The 19,253-nt window shown below is 35.5% G+C and overlaps 2 protein-coding genes and 2 long non-coding RNA genes across 5 annotated transcripts in view; 2 read left to right on the forward strand and 2 right to left on the reverse strand.

Moving 5' to 3' along the window:
• Positions 1 to 23: 23 nt before the first annotated feature.
• LOC130223345 (uncharacterized) lies at positions 24 to 4,950 on the forward strand. Of its 2 annotated transcripts, none has more exons than XR_008836670.1 (5): positions 24 to 190; positions 789 to 858; positions 1,834 to 1,883; positions 2,199 to 2,245; positions 4,634 to 4,950. It is a non-coding gene; the product is annotated as an uncharacterized LOC130223345 (long non-coding RNA). The 2 variants fall into 2 exon arrangements; XR_008836671.1 differs by having other exon boundaries at positions 1,839 to 1,883.
• Positions 4,951 to 5,362: 412 nt separating this feature from the next.
• Positions 5,363 to 7,293, reverse strand: LOC130223346 (uncharacterized). Its single transcript, XR_008836672.1, has 3 exons — positions 7,098 to 7,293; positions 5,985 to 6,077; positions 5,363 to 5,815 (listed from the first exon to the last, which is right to left on the reverse strand). It is a non-coding gene; the product is annotated as an uncharacterized LOC130223346 (long non-coding RNA).
• Positions 7,294 to 8,302: 1,009 nt separating this feature from the next.
• On the forward strand, positions 8,303 to 10,460 carry ndufa5 (NADH:ubiquinone oxidoreductase subunit A5). The gene is made up of 5 exons (XM_056455130.1): positions 8,303 to 8,360; positions 8,838 to 8,882; positions 9,522 to 9,619; positions 9,704 to 9,803; positions 10,290 to 10,460. The coding sequence occupies exons 1-5, from the start codon at positions 8,340 to 8,342 to the stop codon at positions 10,389 to 10,391; spliced, it is 366 nt and encodes a 121-aa protein (XP_056311105.1). The 5' UTR covers positions 8,303 to 8,339; the 3' UTR covers positions 10,392 to 10,460.
• Positions 10,461 to 13,569: 3,109 nt separating this feature from the next.
• Positions 13,570 to 19,253, reverse strand: part of ptprz1b (protein tyrosine phosphatase receptor type Z1b) — a 68,202-nt gene continuing 62,518 nt past the window's right edge. The window contains 7 exon segments of the mRNA XM_056456132.1: positions 13,570 to 14,989; positions 16,358 to 16,493; positions 17,092 to 17,234; positions 17,687 to 17,836; positions 18,521 to 18,649; positions 18,740 to 18,787; positions 18,789 to 18,814. Of these exon segments, the coding sequence (XP_056312107.1) occupies positions 14,855 to 14,989; positions 16,358 to 16,493; positions 17,092 to 17,234; positions 17,687 to 17,836; positions 18,521 to 18,649; positions 18,740 to 18,787; positions 18,789 to 18,814 (767 nt within the window). The 3' untranslated portion in view covers positions 13,570 to 14,854.

Consider the following 19,253-nt stretch of genomic DNA (forward strand, 5'->3'; position numbering starts at 1 on the left):
GTGTTGCCTCTGCTGATTGATTGACCACATGATGACGCTTGATGAAAACAACAACACATGCAGATCCTGCAGATGACAGATATTAATAATTACACTTTAAACACAAATATTACCAGCTAATCTGCTAATTAAACCGACACACAACCCGTTAAAATGGAGGACTCGAGCTTGTCCCGCGACTCAGCTGAAAGTAAGTGGATTTCCTCATATACAGCAGATGTTTTGATGGTTGTTGCGGGACATTTACAATCTGTCAATGTTTTATCCACTGATATTCACATCATCAAGAGTAATATGTGTGTCTGTGTTGATTCTGCAGTCGTTGTGTGAAGCTCTGATGTTTATTTCTGCTGTTAATTCTTCTAGTCCTGAATACTGTAGTAAGAGTAAATGACAGGATTATTTAAAGCGTCCAGATATAAAACACATGTGATGGAAAGGCACTTTGCTGATGTTAGTGACTGCTGTTCATTCCGTTTCAGTGTTTCTGTAAACTAGTGATGATGTTCAGAGATCTGTCATTATTTTAATGAGGCTTTTTTATTCAGTGTTGTTGTTTTGTGGCTGTAAAACTGTATTTAACACCAAAGTGAACAGTAAAACATTGATGCAGCATCACTGAAGTATAATAGAGTCTGCTGTATTATATCAATATGAAACATTAATATTCAATAATAATCTATTCATTAAACTCTATTATTTTTAAAATGTCCAACAATATTGTGTGTGTATTTGTCTCTTTCAAGATTAGATATGTGTGTATTAATGTATTTCTGTCTTGACTACAGAGTCTTGTGGACTGTAAGACGTGTGGACAGACACTGACTGTACTGATGATGATCATCTGCTGCTGCACAGGTGATGTAGATCATGTGTGATTGTGTGTGTGTGTGTGTGTTTGGCTCTTCCACATGTCGGTTACCATCATTTTCTTTGTGGAGGGTCACTCCTCTAGAACAATGTTTCCCAACCCTGTTCCTGGAGGCACACCAACAGTACATATTTTGGATGTCTCCCTTACCTGACTAATTTACTTCAGGTTTTGGAGTCTCTTCATATGTTCTAATTAGGTGATTCAGGTGTGTTTCATTAGGGAGACATTGAAAATGTGTACTGTTGGCGTGCCTTCAGGAACAGGGTTGGGAAACACTGCTCTAGAAAGCAAATGATGGTAACTGAAACGGGTGGGGAAGGGACGAAGGTCCAGAATTTTTATACAGTTCATTTTAAATTTTTTGTCAGGCTGTAAAGTATAACCCCTGCTGGACACGGCTCCGGAAGCTCTAGGGGGAGACCGTACTGGTATCCCCCCTTCTTCAGGCGCGCCTCACACTCACTCACCATTCACTCATATCGCAGAGTTCTGGCTGGCATTGAACCAGCAACCCCTGAAGCCGTGGGGCAGCGCTCTTACCACAGAGCCACAGATCTCCTGACTGAACACCTGCTGGAACTGATGTTAGACTCCATCTGAGCTGTGAATGGACAATAAACTAGTCAAATTTTTACCCACATCTCTCATAGTCACATCAAGCATGTTTATCCAGTCACACCACTGTGCTCTTCACACTCAGAGGAAGCTTTTAGTCCTCTTTGATTTGATCACAACAATGTAGATTCAGTGATAGCAGGATTTGAACTCAAGTCTCCATGATTAAAGCGCGATTCATTACCACCTGAGCCACTGAATCTGACATGTGCTGCAGGGTTTATAATTAAGTTCACAAGTTTTTACTGAAGATCACAAATCAGCTAAACAGTTACACACCTTCTTCTGTATTTTCAGCACAGTAAAGGAGACATTTCTTAATGTTTGTATGTTTTTATTCACAGCACAGATGGAAAGTAAAGGAGTGTGAAGAAAAGACGCGACTCAAACACAAGTGAGTCAAATCTCTTATATGCAGTGATGCTGCTTTTGAATCACTGATTCATTAAACTTTGAATCTTAAGTTTGAATCTTTGATTTGAATCTTTGATTTGAATCTTTGATGTGAATCAGTGGTGCAGAGCACAAATCTATCTGGCCAATCCTGATTTTAGAAAGATGCTCAACAAAATCCTGAGATGTCAGTGTTTCTCCACTAGAGGGCGCTGATGTGATGAATCTACAATATAGTTTAAGCTGATCTTCAACACAAATGAGCTGAATTATTGAGAAGCAACAATCATCAACACTCGACTCTCTTTATCTTCAGACAGACATTCAGCCTGAGCTACAAGAGACGTCTAGAAGAACCAGACGGTAAGAACATCTTACTTCAGCTGACTCTGTCTGACCAAATCAACAAGCTCAGATTAGATGACAGACATTAATAATCAGCAGACATTAATAATCAGCAGACATTAATAATCAGCAGACATTAATAATCAGCAGACATTAATAATTATCAAACATTAATAATCAGCAGACATTAATAATCAGCAGACATTAATAATCAGCAGACATTAATAATTATCAAACATTAATAATCAGCAGACATTAATAATCAGCAGACATTAATAATCAGCAGACATTAATAATTATCAAACATTAATAATCAATCAGACAGTGACTTGTAAAATGGGGCCTGTCTGAATATCAACATTTGCTGTCTTTGCTCTGAGCACTTGTGTACTTGCTGCTGTTTTCTCTGTGTTTGATCAAGTGTTCAGTATAAAGCTACGGTCACACCGGGCTTTGTGTGTGCGAAATTCTGTCGTGCGGCGCTGTGAAAAGGGGCGGGATTAAACAAGATGATTAGACATTAAAAAAGCCAGCGATAGCTCCATGTTTTAAATTTCTGTCCAGAGAGGTCCTGTTTTGATCCTCGATTGGTCTCATGCAGTCAAGTGATGCGATTTTGCAGGTCAGAGTTCACCAAGCTTGAACTTTGCACTGCAGCAACCTGCGAAACTTAACGCATGACCCCGCGTTTCCGGTCTGACGTATTCGCGTGCGTATGAATGGAAGTCTATGGGAAGAAAAGTCAAGTGTGACCGCACCTTAAGACTGCAGGAGTCGACATGTCTGATGCTCTTACAGGACACGTGTGCTCTGTCTAAACTTTACCTGCAGCAGTAGTTTATTATCTGTAATCTTCTAATGAGGTGACAGTAATGAGCTCAATCAGACTGCTCTGACAGTAATAAATGCTCTAATACTTTATTTTTACTGCCAAATTAAAGATCTTATTAGCATAACTTGAACACTGAAGACGAGAACTAGAACATGATGCCTGATGGGAAACGTTCAGCCTCAAATATCATGTTCAGATGCTCTGATGTGTTCAAGAGCAGAAGTGTGTGTATTGAAACAGGCCCGTAATCATGTCGACATTACAGGTAAAGAGTGTAAAGTCAGGGCTTCATCAGTGAGGATATGATGAAGAACCACCTTCCTCTTCCTCATGGCTTCAGTTCACATGTAAAGCTGTATTTCCAGATCCTGCACAGGGTTTCTCTCTTACTGAAATCCTCAGCATGTTTCAGAGAGCTGCATGAGCTGAACTGAGTCTATCAGAGACGAGAGAGAGACGACATGTGCAGCGTAATGAACAGATATCAGTGTAGATCCATCACCAGAAGACATCTAGTAAAACAAAACAACACATCAAGAGGTTATTTACCAGATGCTGCATCGACTGATTCAGTTCAGAGTGCAGGAGCGTAAAGGCTGACGTCCATCATGTGCACTGATGAAATAATTAGTCTTCTTCTTATTATTAGTTTCATGTCAGACTGCAGTCATCACTTATCAGGTGCATATCGCCACCTACTGTATCGGAGTGTGCAGGATGATTATGTGCTGGGAAATTTACTTTTAAAAGTCATATATTAGTCTTGAGTCATCTTTAAAGTTATTAAATGTAATAATTATGTTTTAAGGAAAATTATTTTTATGTTATTGTTGTGTAATTTATTTATTTTTATCTCAGCTGGGGTTAAGATTTATAAATTACTTTTAAAAGTAACTTTTCTCAATGTTTTTTAATTATATTAAAGCATTATAGAAGTATAGTACTATATAATATATCCTAAATCCTATAATATATCCTAAATCCTATAATATATCTGTGTATCCTTCAGATATCCCACAACAGCTCCTCTGCACATGTGCGTCTCCTCAGTGATTGACAGCTAATATAAATCCGCCTCCAGCAATAAACTGACCGTCTGTCTGGAACTCGCAAACACAGACGCGCGGAGTGATACACACCGTGAACAGTCTCAATGGTGTTTGGTCTGAATATCAGTCCGCTCTGAACTCCAGAACTAACTTGTGCATCATAGAGTTTATTTACTTTATAAATCTGCATATTTAATCATTTAAAGTGTAAAGAGCCAATGAAGCTACTAGTTCTGCTTAAACTAATATAATCTGCGTCACAAACCCAAATCACTGATCAAACACGACACACATCAGGATGAACTGAGGAGGAATTAGCATCTGCTTCACACACACACACACTACAGGCAGAACGCCGTGTGTACACACTGAACACGTGCTTAATTCAACAGCATCTGTCTTACCCTCTCAGTTGAGTGCACAGAGTTAACTCACGATGTTTTGCGAGTCGAAATCCTGTCAAAATGATGACTTTGTCTACAACTGGATGAGTTTAAAGCTTCAGTCTCCTGTGTGCTGCTGCAGCTCGTCTGTTGATCCTGAACTGCAGTTCTCCAGCGCTCCACTAGGCGGAGTCACTCACTGACTGACACACAGAGACACGCCCCCTGTCAGAGCTCAGCCTGTACTTCAGCAGCGGGTGAGTCTCAGCATTCATTCAGCTCTTATTCTGTTAATATGATCATGTTTGAGTGCTGTAATGAAGAGCACATCAATATATTCAGAATTAGTGCTGCACTGAGTTCATTCTGTCACTGATCGAGCTGTTTAGGCTGCAGAGAAGTGAAATTTCTGGCTGATTAATGATGTTATTATCTTAAAAACTCTTAGATTCTGATTGTAATCATTTATATTTGTACATTTCTGTTTATTTCTATATACTGATGTTAAAATCTTATTTTATTGTATTTTCATCCTTATTTTTATTATTTTTTTGATATTTGACATCTAAAAATGTGCTCATGTTAACCAGAAGCTCCTGCATGAGTGTGGCTGGTGATGGTCCAGTGGTCAGAGCACATGGCATGAGCTCTGAACCCTCACACAGGACCTGGCATCAAACCCCTCCTCAGAGCATGAGGGATCTTTAACATGTTTATTGTGAAATCACAGCTCATCTACAGGTGAAGAGTCAAATATGAGTTCCTGCAAGTGTTCAGAAATGAGATCTGTGGCTCAGTGGTAAGAGCTCATGATATCAGACCTCATCCATCATAGTTGATGAGGGTTCAAACACCACTTCAGAAGATTGAGTCAACACAACAAGTTTATTTTTATTCAATTCTTTATTGTGAGTTCACAGCTCAGCGGTCTAACATCAGCTCCAGCAGGTGTTCAGTCAGGAGATCTGTGGTGAGAGGGGTCTGGATGCAAATTGCATGAAATGGTTTTATTGCTCACACTTAACCCAACCCTTAACCCCACCCCTCACAGTGACATCACTAGCTCCATTAGGTGGATTGTTAACACAGCAAGTCTGACATATGCAGTCTCAGCTTGCAAATCTGAGTGTGCATCCAGATAATATGTCTGTGGTAAGAGCGCTGCCCCACGGCTGTAGGGGTTGCTGGTTCAATGCCAGCCAGAACTCTGCGATATGAGTGAATGGTGAGTGAGTGTGAGGCGCGCCTGAAGAAGGGGGGATACCAGTACGGTCTCCCCCTGGAGCTTCCGGAGCCGTGTCCAGCAGGGGTTATACTTTACAGCCTGAAAAAATCAAATGAACTGTATAAAAATTCTGGACCTTCGTCCCTTCCCCACCCGTTTGGGTTACCATCATTTGCTTTCTAGAGGAGTGACCCTCCACAAAGCAAATGATGGTAACCGACATGTGGAACAGACACACACACACAATCACACACATGATCTACATCACCTGTGCAGCAGCAGATGATCCTCATCAGTACAGTCAGTGTCTGTCCACACGTCTCTGCTTCTGTTCAACAGGCTTAGAGTCCACAACACTTCACTGTAGAGTCAACACAGACATAAACACATTATTACACATCTGATCTAACATTAGAGAAATGTACAAATATTACATATTTATATATATTATTGCTGATTGTATTATACTAGAGTAATTAATAACTTTAGTTCAATCAAAGTTTGCACTTCACTTTTTTATCATTTTACTAATGTTCTCTTTTTGCATTTCTAATTTACCCAGACGTTTTATAATATAATATACTAAAATATAATATAATATAATATGATATAATATAATATAATATACATTTTTATTTAATATGTGGATTTTTTTGTGAATTGCAATGCATCAAATATAATTAACTTAAACATGTCGCCCTCTTGTGGTTATTTATGTAAACTGCACTGCTGTCATTCTAAAGTAATCAAAGTAGCCAATAATTTCGTCCTGATGTGGGGATTTTATTTAATTATTACACCATTACACAAATTTGTACTAATGAATTGAAATATTTTGCTCTCATTCAACATTTTTGTGAATTAGGGTCTCCCCCTGGAGCTTCCAGGACTTTGACTAACAGAGGTTATACTATATCTCTATTAGTCTCTATTATTCATCTACTGTTGTTCTCTGTTCACTTCTGATGATGCTTTAATTAAATGACTGTCTTACAGGCCACAGAACTAACATATAAACACTGAACAGATACAAAAACACTGTTTCCTTCCTTCAGTGTGTGTATTTGATGCTTGTCTGCTGTGTGTGTGTTAATAAGTGTGATCAACATGTGTAGATTTCCATCATTAAAGTCCATTTCTGTCCACTAAACCCAGACTGAGGACTCTTATTCTGTCAGACCTACAAAACATCACAACAAGAGATTACAGAAACAACAAACTCCAGCAAACATGAGTCTACTGAGCTCCTACAGCACTGAATATCAACACAGACTAATATTGATGATCTAATATCAGCCTGTGACTCATTCTGATGTAAATAACAGAGTAAAAGTGGCAGGTAATATCTCCAGATCATTGTTGACAGGATAAATTCACTTACTTAGAGGTGAATCACGTTGACATGCTGGATTCCTTCATTTTAACGGTCTGCCTGTCAGAGTTATGTGCAGATGAGCAGGAAAATGAGCTGTTTAAGTGTCATTATTGTATTTATTCTGCAGGACCTGCATGTGTTGTTGTTTTCATCAAGCGTCATGTCGTCCATCATTGAAAGGTGTCAGACTGAAGGTGAAACGCGCTCTCGCCGCCTTGTGGAGCGGAGGAAAACAATAGCAAAAGCGTACAACATATTTAATATATTTCTATATTATAATATTTTATTATGTAAAGTTTTAACAGAAATAGTTTATGATGTATTAATTGCAATCACATTATTCTTTGTGGCTCTCTTACATAACGCGAGTTAAGAGAACGTAACACCGCCCTCCTGTGGACATTAGTGTGTATTACACTGATGCGACTTCTGTGTGCAGTCGCCATTATTGCTTTTATTAAATTGTTTTGTATTAAATAATTGTACTAAAATGGCGAAATAATTAAAAATGCAAACATGCCTAGTGGAGTGGGTGGGGAACTGCACTATTCCCTATATATTTTTACTAAACACAAAGAGACTTAATATCATAATTACACAATTTAACAGCATATGTTTATTGTTTATCTGTGATATTTGCTGGTGTATCTTTAATTAAAAAGAATTAAAATGTTTTATCAATAAAACATTTCAAGAAACAAAGTATCGTGTTGTCATGTGATATTGAATTTGTAGAATATTGGTATATTTTTAAAGAGAATTTCTCAAAGGAACGTGATTTGAACTCAAGCTTGAATTAAATCAAGTAAATAAATTATTTATTTATTTATTATTGCTCGAAATAAACCTAAAATGTATATATATAGAAAGAGAATGTGGTTGGAAAATACAATTTAAATATACAAATTATATTTAATGATGTTCTTATTTAATGCAAAATGTAATTAGAAGATCACAAATGAACGAGATGTAAATATATATGTAATGTCTGTCTATCTGTCTAACTATCTATCTATCTATCTATCTATCTATCTATCTATCTATCTATCTATCTATCTATCTATCTATCTATCTATCTATCTATCTATCTATCTATCTATCTATCTATCTATCTATCTATCTATCTATCTATCTGTCTATCTATCTATCTATCTATCTATCTAAGAAGTAAATATGAAAAAAAGTAAATATTACCGTGCCACGGACGTCACACTGCGGCGACGGAAGTTCAGTCTGCCAGTCGCAGAAATGGCTGGATTGCTCAAAAAGGTACGTGCGGAGGTCATGAAAATATATCAATAAAAAGAGCTGATATTAAACTATAAACGAGACTTGTATCTAAACAGCAGAGTGTTTGAGTATTTTCCTCTTTTTATACGGCTTCTTTATCGTTTGTGTGTATGTTTAAGCATTACTCGCGCATTGTTTTGGACGATCGTGATGGCTGAAATCTGACTTAATGCACATTATACACATACCCTGCAATTACTGTAATATAAGTGATAAGTTTAACGTTTGAACGTCTTTCAGAAGCTGTAAATGTCAAGTGAATTCAAGATGTGTTTTTGGCAAAAACGTGCAAGCGTGTATTAATGTTTACCTTGGATTTTGTCATTATTTAAAAGCTTAAATGGATACGCATGTCTATTATAAAACGCACGACTGCATATGTCTTTTTTTGACGCTTTTAATAAGGTTAATTGTTAATAAAACCAATGTTTGTGATATTCATATTTTGATTTGTAGACCACAGGTTTGGTTGGCCTCGCTGTGAGCCAGAACCCACACGAGGTGAGACATTTTTACATCATTTTTATTTCTCATTCTGTTGAACTTCATATAGTATATATAAAACACAAAACAATCGGTTTCCAGAACTACAACTTCATCTATTATATCAATAGGGGAGCTATTTTTTAATAACAGCTGATAAACATTTTAAGACAGAGCTTTTGTGAGCCCGGAAGATGTTAATATCAATTGAAACCTGTATATTTGTTTTAATTTAACCTTTAAATAAACCCATTTACGTTTACTACTGGAATCCATGCAGGAAAAAACTACATTACCCACAATTCTCTATGGAAAAATTTCAAAATCTTAAGTCACTGCGACTGCAAATGCTGTCAGACATTCTCTAAATTTTTAAATATATGCATATCTTGCTTTAAACATTACTTTTTGCTTTTATACATACAACTAAACTCTTTAATGTTAGTAAATAAAACATGAGTCATTCACAATGCATCATGGGATTGTAGTCCTTTTATCAAAACCACCTTACCTTTGTTTTTGTCTGATTTTCATATATTTCTGTCCTTCAAATCAAAGCATGTGATGATGTGATTCTCCTCGTAGCTCGTAACAATAGAAAATGACAACATGAATCTATGACGAGCAGTAATGCAGTTATTGCTGTCTTTCCTAAAGCGTCTGGGAAATCTGTACGTGAAGATCCTGTCATGTCTGCAGAGGATTCCCCAGGACGCCGCTTACAGAAAATACACTGAACAACTGGTCAACGAGAGGTTCAACCACGTCAAACTGTAAATCTTTTACACACACATTAAAAAATTTGATCTAGACTATTATATCAGCAGGAGATCGTATAGATTTGCAGATAAATGTCGCTTGTGTTTTATGAAGGAGCCAGATGTTGGAAAGCTGGAGAAGAAAATCAATTCTGGACAGATCGAGGAGGTTATTGCACAGGTCAGAGAGGACTTTATTGTCATTTATGGACCATTTCCACAGCTGTTATGGTGTATTTAATGGTCATAAGCATACATACTTACATCCTTGTAAGTTGTTAATGTTTAGATTTATTTAAAAAACGTATGTATATTTATATGTATTATATTAAAAAACACCCTTATGCTTACGTGAGGTGTTTCTAATGCAGTGTCTATGTGTGCAGGACAGTAAATCTGACGTTATTCTCTCTTCTGGCTGCCGTTATTAGTCTCACACTCGTTTTTCCTTTGTCTGAAAGTCTTGATAACGCCATCATGGAGTTTTTCTTTTATTATTTCAGCCAAAAGCATTGTATAATAATGATTAGTTGTACTCTCCTGTTCACTGCGCTCTGAGTTTATCAACGATGACGACTTCCGCTGCTGAGAAAACCTAGACATGTGAAAAAGGTCCATTGTAATGAGAGTGTGTGCTGTTACCTCAGCGAGTGTGTTGTGTTTGCAGGCTGAAGCGGAGCTCTCGCTGTCCAGAAAGATGGTGGAATGGAAAGCCTGGGAGCCGCTCATTGAAGAAGCTCCAGCCAACCAGTGGAAATGGCCCATCTGAAGTCCTCCTCACTCGCATACATGTAGATTATGTTTATATTCAGGAATAAATCAACTCTGTCTATTTAAAGGGATGCCTTTTTGTTGTTTCTTTGGTAAAAACAGCTTGAGTAATACAGTTGAAGTCTGAAATATTAGCCCACCTGTATATATTTCCACTAATTAATATGTTTAACAGAGAGACTTTAATCCATTTCTAAACATAATAGTTTTGATAACTCATTTCTAATAACTGATTTATTTTATCTTTGCCATGATGACAGTAAATAATATTAGATTATTTTTAAGATACTAGTATTCAGCTTAAAGTGACTTTAAAGGCTTAACTAGGTTAATTAGGGTAATTAGGCAAGTCATTGTATAATGATGGCTTGTTCTGTAAACAATCAAAACAAACATAGCTTAAGATGGCTATTAATATTGACCTTAAAATGGCTTTAAAAAAATTTAAAACTGCTTTTATTCTAGCCAAAATAAAACAAATAAGACTTTCTCCAGAAGAAAAAATATTATCAGAAATACTGTGAAAAATTCCTTGCTCTGTTGAATATCATTTGGGAAATATTTAATAAACAAACAAAAATTCACAGGAGAGCGAATCATTTTGACTTTAACTGTACACCTACTACTGAGAAAATCATTGCAGCTTCATTTTTTCCTAGTGATTCTGACATTAAAAACCTCAACATAATTAAAAACAAAAGTCAATGACAAGATAATCCAGACAGCTAATTAAAACAGCTTTTTAAATAACAAGGACATTGAGTTGTCAACAAGAAAACGACAGATAAAAATTGACTAAAGCCATCAAAACTAGCTTCTCTCTCTCTGATGATCGCTTCTTTTATCCTCATTTGTAAGTCGCTTTGGAGAAAAGTGTCAGCTAAATGAAAGAACATAAAGAGAAAATCTATTATAATAATGTGAATACAAGACTGAAAATATTCCTCCACGGTCTCTCAAGATGCTGTGATTTCTAAATATGTGACCCTGGAGCACAAAACCTTCATTATGTTGCACAGGGGTGCTTTTAGCAATAACCTCAAATACACTGAGGGGAAGTTGGTTTTATATTGGCTGTGCATTTGTTCAGTGCAATGCTCCCGATATGGTTTAATATCCTACTTTAAATATTCAGTCTGAAACCGCATGCAAGAATGACTTCAAAACAACATTAAAGCTATTCAATTGACTGTAAACAGTGTTGTACTTTGATAGCCACTGGCTGCTAATATGATTTCACTATTTAGGATTAGCAAACAATACTTTTTCAGGAATTATATTAAGGAGAAAGTCTGAATGTGTGAATATAAAACCAACTTTACCCCAATGAATGCACTGCATGCGGTCAAAAATGACAGACTTTCATGCTGAAAATCAGAACATTAAGTAAAGATCATATTACATCAAGATATTGTGTAACTTTCCTACGGTAAATACACCAGAACTCAATTTCAATTCATAATACGCTCAAATTAAGTTTGCTGTTTGTTCAAATAACTTCGTTAAAATGAGCTGTAACACAATTCTTGAGTTTTTTGGTGGATACTGGGTTTGTTCAATCCACCTAAAACTGTAAAAACTAGTAAGCAAACTTAATTCGTTCACACACAAATCGGTTATTTTTCGCAGTGTGTACAATACTGAACACTTGATATAGACTAATTAAAGGCAATTTTTATTCAAATTTCAGATTTTAAACTAGTTGCATCTCCGGCTAAATATTGTCCCATTGTAATGATCATCCAACACAATCTCACAGCAATTCGTAACTTTTTCATTTAGTGGCTAATTCATACGAATTCGTACGATCTAATTCGTACAATTTAGTACGATTTGCTCATCCCCCAATGACCGTTGGGTTTAGGGGTGGGGTTAGGTGCCACGCCTCCTTTTTAAAATCGTACAATTTCGTACGACTGAACTCGTATGAATTAGCCACTAAACTGACAAAACGTAAAAAAAATACTTACGTTTTCTCGTGAGATCAGGCTGGATTATCAGGGGTCTCATTTATAAATGTGGGGTATGTACAAAATGGGGGTGGAAAGTGCGTACGTTATTTACCACGCAAAGTTTATGGTCTATAAAAAAACTTGATGGGAGAATGTGTGCAACTTTAATTAAACATATTTAACTTAATTTAATATCAAATAAACTGAACCACTTTAAATCATCTTATGAGCATATCATACGTTTCTTTATTTAACCAGGTAAAATACTCATTGAGATCATGATTTAATTTACAAGGGTGACCTGGCCATAAGGTCTGCAGCACATGACTTCATGAAAACCCTTTAAACTAAACCTAATATAACAATACAGTTCAGTCTCTCAGCAAGACCAAATTACAATATGTTAAAAACACACACACTGAGAAATGGATTGTTGTTTGATGTATAGGATAGAACAAAAGCTAACTGACTAAAAGCTCATTAATAAATGAATAAAAATGTATTCTGGCACACATTCACTTTTACTAAGGCTTCATGTGTTTGTTAAAATGAGACCCCTGATGATTTTCTGATCTCAATTTAAAAAAAGACACTTACAGGGCTGGTTTTGTGGTCCAGGATCACATATGTAGAATTAAAAATATATATGCTGATATTTACTGTAAGGAATTTTTAGCCTTTAATTTTTCACCACTGATTTGAACACTGTAAGAAAACACTTCCCTAAATGAGGATCCTCTAAACTAAGAGAATCAAATCTGCATATTGTAAAGTCAGTTTTCATTTGTGAACTTGGTGTTGAATTAAATAAAATGAGAATGGAGGCCCAGCTCGTGCTCCAATATGAAAAAGAAAAATCAATATCAAGCTAAATAACATGTATAATTAGTTTTTCTTTGTTTTTATTCATTAATTGTGGCTAAAATCCTTCAGGTGAGTGTTTACTTCTAATGTCTGATGCATAGTTTGCCTATGGGCTGCTAAATCAGCACAATATTTAATATTCATCACATACAAACTTTAGGAAATCACTAAAATTAGGGTTTAAAGCATTCACTCTGCAATGGAAACAACTGCAATGCTAAAAATGACAATTTTATTTTGTGGTTCAGGATAATAGGTAATTAGTAATAAGAAAGCAATTCGTTTTTCTTTGTTTTTTACTCATTGATTGTTGATAAAATCCTTCACGTGAGTGTTTACTAATGTTTTTCAATAGTCGATGCAGTTTGCCAATGGACTATGGACTTCTGCAATGCAGAATCTGCAGAGCTAAGAAATGACACTTACAATTAGTTTTGTGGTCCAGCATCACATATATAGAATAATAATAAAGCTAAATAACATACATATTAACATCAATAAGGAAAAGTAGTTAGTTTGTACTCATTAATAGTTGCTAAAATCCTTCAGGTGAGTGTTTACTTCTTATGTTTGATGCATAGTTTGCCTATGGACTATAAATCAGCATATTATTTAGTATTCATCACATACAATCTTTAGGATATCGCTAAAATTAGGGTTTAAACATTCACTATGCAATGGAAACAACTGCAATGCTAAAAATGACACATGATTTTATTTTGTGGTCCAGGATAGTAATTCGTTTTTCTTTGTTTTTACTCCTTCACATGAGTGTTTACTTATGTCTGATGCATAGTTTGCCTGTGGACTATAAATCAGCATAATATTTAATATTCATCACATACAATCTTTGCAATATCATTAAAATTAGGGCTCGAAATGGTTGAAACATTTAGCATGCAATGGAAGAAATGACAAACACTCTTCAATGCCTTCGAGAACATACAACAAATCCTTTTTATTTTATTTTATACTCTCTTTTTTTTTTAATCCTAGTTCATTTTTATTGTTGTGCTTACTTTCTTATTTCCAAGTACGATTTCTGTGTTAACGGTGGACAAAATGCTTAAAAGATTACGCTTGAAAAAAAAAAAATGTAATAAAATGAACGCTGGTTATGAACTGAAGCAGAGATCGACCGCTGATTTAGTATGAGAAATAGATGAATAAAGTTAATTTAAAAATCAATCGTCTACAATAAAAAAAACTGAATCATTCAATTGCTACGATAATAAAAACAAACATAGTAATAATAATAATAATAAAAAGTAACTCTAGTCATATAAATGTGTTTTGGTCTGTCGGTGTTTTATATATATTTATATATTTATTAGATTCACACCTTTCTCCAGTTCTAGGCTACATTCAGCAATGTTTTATATCTAAGATTTCCCCAAAATAGATATACAGTATGAAATCGTCTGCCGCTGCTACGTATAAATATTTCCTCAACAGTTATGTCCGACTAAACCTAAAACCACCGGCGATACAGCAGTGTCTGTTTTTCCCCCAAAGAGTAGAAATTTTGGCATTAGTTACAACAATAATATTATATCAAAGCATTTTAAAGTACAAAGGTAACAAAAAGGCACAATAAAAGACCAAATGACAGTATATCCTGTACCACACAGTCCTGTTTTCCCCTCTACATCAGAGACTCCAGGCTTTCTGAAGGGTTTGCTGGGACCGTCCCGTTGTTTTCGGCGTATTGAAGCGCTCTTTCGTCCTCCTGTGTGCTCACCAGACTCAAGATCGCTTTGTAGAGGAACTGAATCTGTTCCTGCACATGGAGGAAGAGTGTTTTAGGATTCACATCATGTCTTTCTTATTCACTATATTTCTATTGTTTTCTAGCACAAAGATCTATTTATGCACTTGAGAAGCAAAATTTCGGAAGTCCTATAAGACCATGCATTGATATATTTTCACAAAATCCCCCAATCATCACAAATACTGCAGAAGACCTACTGGAACCCACATGGACTCAAGATTCTTACAGAAATCAGTCAAGTCTGGTGAAGGAAAAATCATGGTTAGGGGTTACATCCAATATGGGGGCATGCAAGAGATCTGCAGAGTGGATGGCAACATTGACAGCCTGGGGTATCAAGACATTTGTGCTGCCCATTACATTACAAACCACAGGAGAGGGCAAATTCTTCAGCAGGATAGCGCTCCTTCTCATACTTCATCCTCCACATCAAAGTTCCTGAAAGCAAAGAAGGTCTAGGTGCTCCAGGATTGGCCAGCCCAGTCACTAAACATGAACGTTATTGAGCATGTCTGGGGTAAGATGGAGGAGGCATTGAAGATGAATCCAAAGGATCTTGATGAGCTCTGGGAGTCCTGCAAGAACGCTTTGCCATTCCAGATGACTTTATTAATCAGTGGTTTGAGTCATTGCAGAGATGTATGGATGCAGTCCTCCAAGCTCATGATGGAGTCAGACACAATATTCATTCTTTTTCCACTGCAGCATGACTTCTATCTATCTATCTATCTATCTATCTATATATATATATATAGAGAGAGAGAGAGAGAGAGAGAGAGAGAGAGAGAAGACAACAAATCTTCTAGCCATGAGAGAGTGGAGGAGGTTTAGTAGAGTACGACTTAATTTTATTGTGATGTCGACATATAAAAAAGCTGTTTTCTTGTGATTATAACTTATATAGTTCAGTAAATACTTAAGTTTTTGGCTTTTATTTAATTATGTATTTATTAAAAAATAAGTTGTGATAACAAGAAAACAACTTTTGATGTCGAGATCATGAGAAAATGAAGTCATGATCACGAGAAGGCAAAATATAACAATGCATGGCCTCTAAGGACTTCCGTACAAAATGACACGATGTTTAGTTTTTACCCATAATAAAAGTAACAAATCAACATGAAAAATATCTGCTGTTGGGTTAAGAGAAATAAAGTTTCGCTTTAGTTACGCTGCAGAAATTAATTCTTGATTTAAGCAACAAAAAATGTACTTTGTGTTAAAATAAATGACAGTTTTTAATAAAATAAAATAAATCCAACCATCCTATTCTGTTACATTTTTCATTTCACATATCTTAATATCTTAGACTCTTCTGTAAAAGGAAATCTTCCACCAGAAATGTTTAAGCTAATATAATATATTTTTTCCTCTTACAACATCATTGAAGACGCCGGGCCTCATGAGGTTGATCATTCTGGCGGTCTGATAGACGTCCACACTGTTCTCCTCATCCAGCTGATTAACCAGAGTCACCAAAGCACAAAATAAACCAGCACTCGACCCTCCACACCTACACACACACACACACAGTTGAAGTCTGAATTATTAGCCCCCCTGTTTATTTTTCCCCAATTTCTGTTAAACGAAAAGATATCTTCAACACATTTCTAAACATAATAGTTTTAATAACTCATTTCTAATGACTGATTTATTTTATCTTTGTCATGATGACAGTAAATAATATTTGACTAGATATTTCTCAAGACACTTCTATACAGCTTAAAGTGACATTTAAAGGCTTAACTAGGCCAATTAGGCAAGTTAGGGTAATTACTAAATTAATTACCCTGTTCAAAAACCATGACATTTTTAAAGAATGCTGAGTTCCACACAATTCCTTCATGTTTTCCCAACACAAATTAAGTTAATGTAATCATTTTTACAAATTTAAGTGGATTGAACATAAACAAATAAGATGTTCCCCCCCCAAAAAACTCAAGAATTGTGTTGTTTCAGCTCATTTTAAATAAGTAGTTTGAACAAGCAGCAGAAATAAAGTTTTGAGTGACCCTTTGAAACTGCTTGAGTGTGGATAACTTAGATTTTTGAGTGTACTGTCCCTTTAAGATGCTCTTTCACCAGTTGATGTATTTCTTTATGTAATGTACCCATCATGGATGAGGACGGGTCCCTCTCGCCGTGAACTCTCCTCTCTGATGATATTAATGAGCTCAAAGCAGTTGCTGATGGGACTGTCAGGATCCGGCCAGCGGGGCGTTTGAAACTGATGCACCTCCAGAACATAATCATCCTGTCACATCAACACAAAGCATGCTCAAAATATTCAGCAATATTCACGTTACAACATGCTTCTAGAATGAGTTGATGATCATGTATTTAGCTTAATATTGATTATTGATTACAATACTGATTGTAGAAGAATTTTACAGGAGGGCTAATAATTCTGACTGTATTTAATGTATAGATTTCAACGTGGTGATGTCATTTCCTGCTTGTTATCAAACTATTTCATAACTGTAACAAGAGGCAATTTAATCATAACTTAATGATAAAACAGCTATTATAACATTATTTATCAATATGTGGCTCCTTTTGGATTTTGGAAGCTATAGAAATTACAAATGTACAACAGGAAATACGTGGGACCTTTGCTTTTGTTTACATCCCTCAAAATGGTCTATATGTCTATAAATCTGACTTTAGCATGACTGGAGTGTGTTGTTGTTGTGTGTAGTCATTGACCTTCAGGGCCTCCAGGATGAAGTGCTGCACCGGCACTGGCTCTTCATTGGACAGATTCAGACTGTCTTCACTTCTGAAGCTCACAGTGAACGTCTCGCAGCTGATTGGTTCATCTTTAGTGGGCCAATAAACACACTCCGCCTCACTGCTCTGAAACGACACGCCTCCATTAGAGTTCATCAGGAACTATGTGTGTATGTGCATGTTTTAGCGTTGTCACATACTGCAGTTGTTAACTTTAATACATTAAAACAATAAATTTTAGTTAACATGGATAAATATTTTAACAGCTTTAATTAACCCTTGTGTGGCGTCCATCTACTCTGGGGTGATTTTGGCTCTTAATTTGGCCACAGCTTTCTCTGTGTTTCAGCAAATAGAAAGATTTTTGGTGACAATTGTATTAAATTGTGTTGAAAATTGTATAAACAATCAACAATACACTCAATTTTACTTACACTTTTGTTGTGGTTGAGGCTGTTTTTGCCCCATTGACTTGCATTTTAAACCACTTTTTTTGACTGCAAAGCCATGATACCATCATGCATTCTTGATTGTTGCTGGTTTTCCCAATTGGGAAGAGATACAGTTTTTAATGTTTACTGTTTATTGCTGTTTATTTACTGAAATAAGTATTGTTAAAAATTGTACATTAACAGAAAAAGTGTATCACTTAAAAAAAATCACTTTAAACTTTTACAAATGCCAAAAAAAGTCACTTTTTCAACATCTAAAAGATCCAGGAGGAAAGATCAAGATCCCATAATGCAATTCAAAAGCATAAATATAAACAACGATAAAAAACATATATTTTTTACAAGTGGTAAAACTCACCATGTTGGGTGTGTCCGGCAGGGAAACTATAATCTGAGTGTTATGGTCCCAGATCATCCTCCAGAAGTCATGTATGGTGTTTGGCAGAGGATTCTGGGTAATGATGAACTCTCGGCTCTGATGAAAGCCCTGTGACATCAACGCACGCATTGAATCACTACTTAAATCACACACACTCACACACACACTGATCATGATCTTCAGAATCAGAGCGTTTACCAGTAAATACGAGGCATTGATGTAGTCTGAGGATTCTCCAGCTGCTGCAGGACAGACTGACCCTCGATCTTTCCACTGAAACAAAATAGAAAATTTAATTTAAATTAAATTTCATTTAAACTTGGGAATTCAATAACCCAATTGTTATTAAAAATGTAATTTAATTATAATAAAAAAATGTTTATATATATATATATATATTTTTTTTTTTTTTTTTTTAATAAAAAAATGTAATTTAATTATTGATTATTTAATTTTTTATATTAATTATTTGGGAATTTTACATTTTTTTTTTTGTCATTTTTATTGCCTTTTGCTAAATTAAAAGATAATTTATATTTCAGCAGATAAAGGTTATATTATATACTACATATCACAAACCTAAAATAAAAAAAAATAAAAAAAATAATATAAACATACCAAATGAAGCCATCTGTCTGATAAAGATAAATGATAAAACCTATATAAATAATTACATATTATTAATACAATTGATGGACAAAATGTTTTTAAA

The sequence above is a fragment of the Danio aesculapii genome, chromosome 4, assembly GCF_903798145.1.
Source record: "Danio aesculapii chromosome 4, fDanAes4.1, whole genome shotgun sequence".
Lineage (NCBI taxonomy): Eukaryota > Metazoa > Chordata > Actinopteri > Cypriniformes > Danionidae > Danio > Danio aesculapii.

Bases quoted from the DNA above. Each gene is read 5' to 3' on its own strand.
- ndufa5 (XM_056455130.1), top strand. From the start codon at position 8,340: ATGGCTGGATTGCTCAAAAAG. The intron at 8,883-9,521 runs GTGAGACATTTT...TCTTTCCTAAAG, and splicing joins TGAGCCAGAACCCACACGAG to CGTCTGGGAAATCTGTACGT. The intron at 9,804-10,289 runs GTCAGAGAGGAC...TTGTGTTTGCAG, and splicing joins TCGAGGAGGTTATTGCACAG to GCTGAAGCGGAGCTCTCGCT.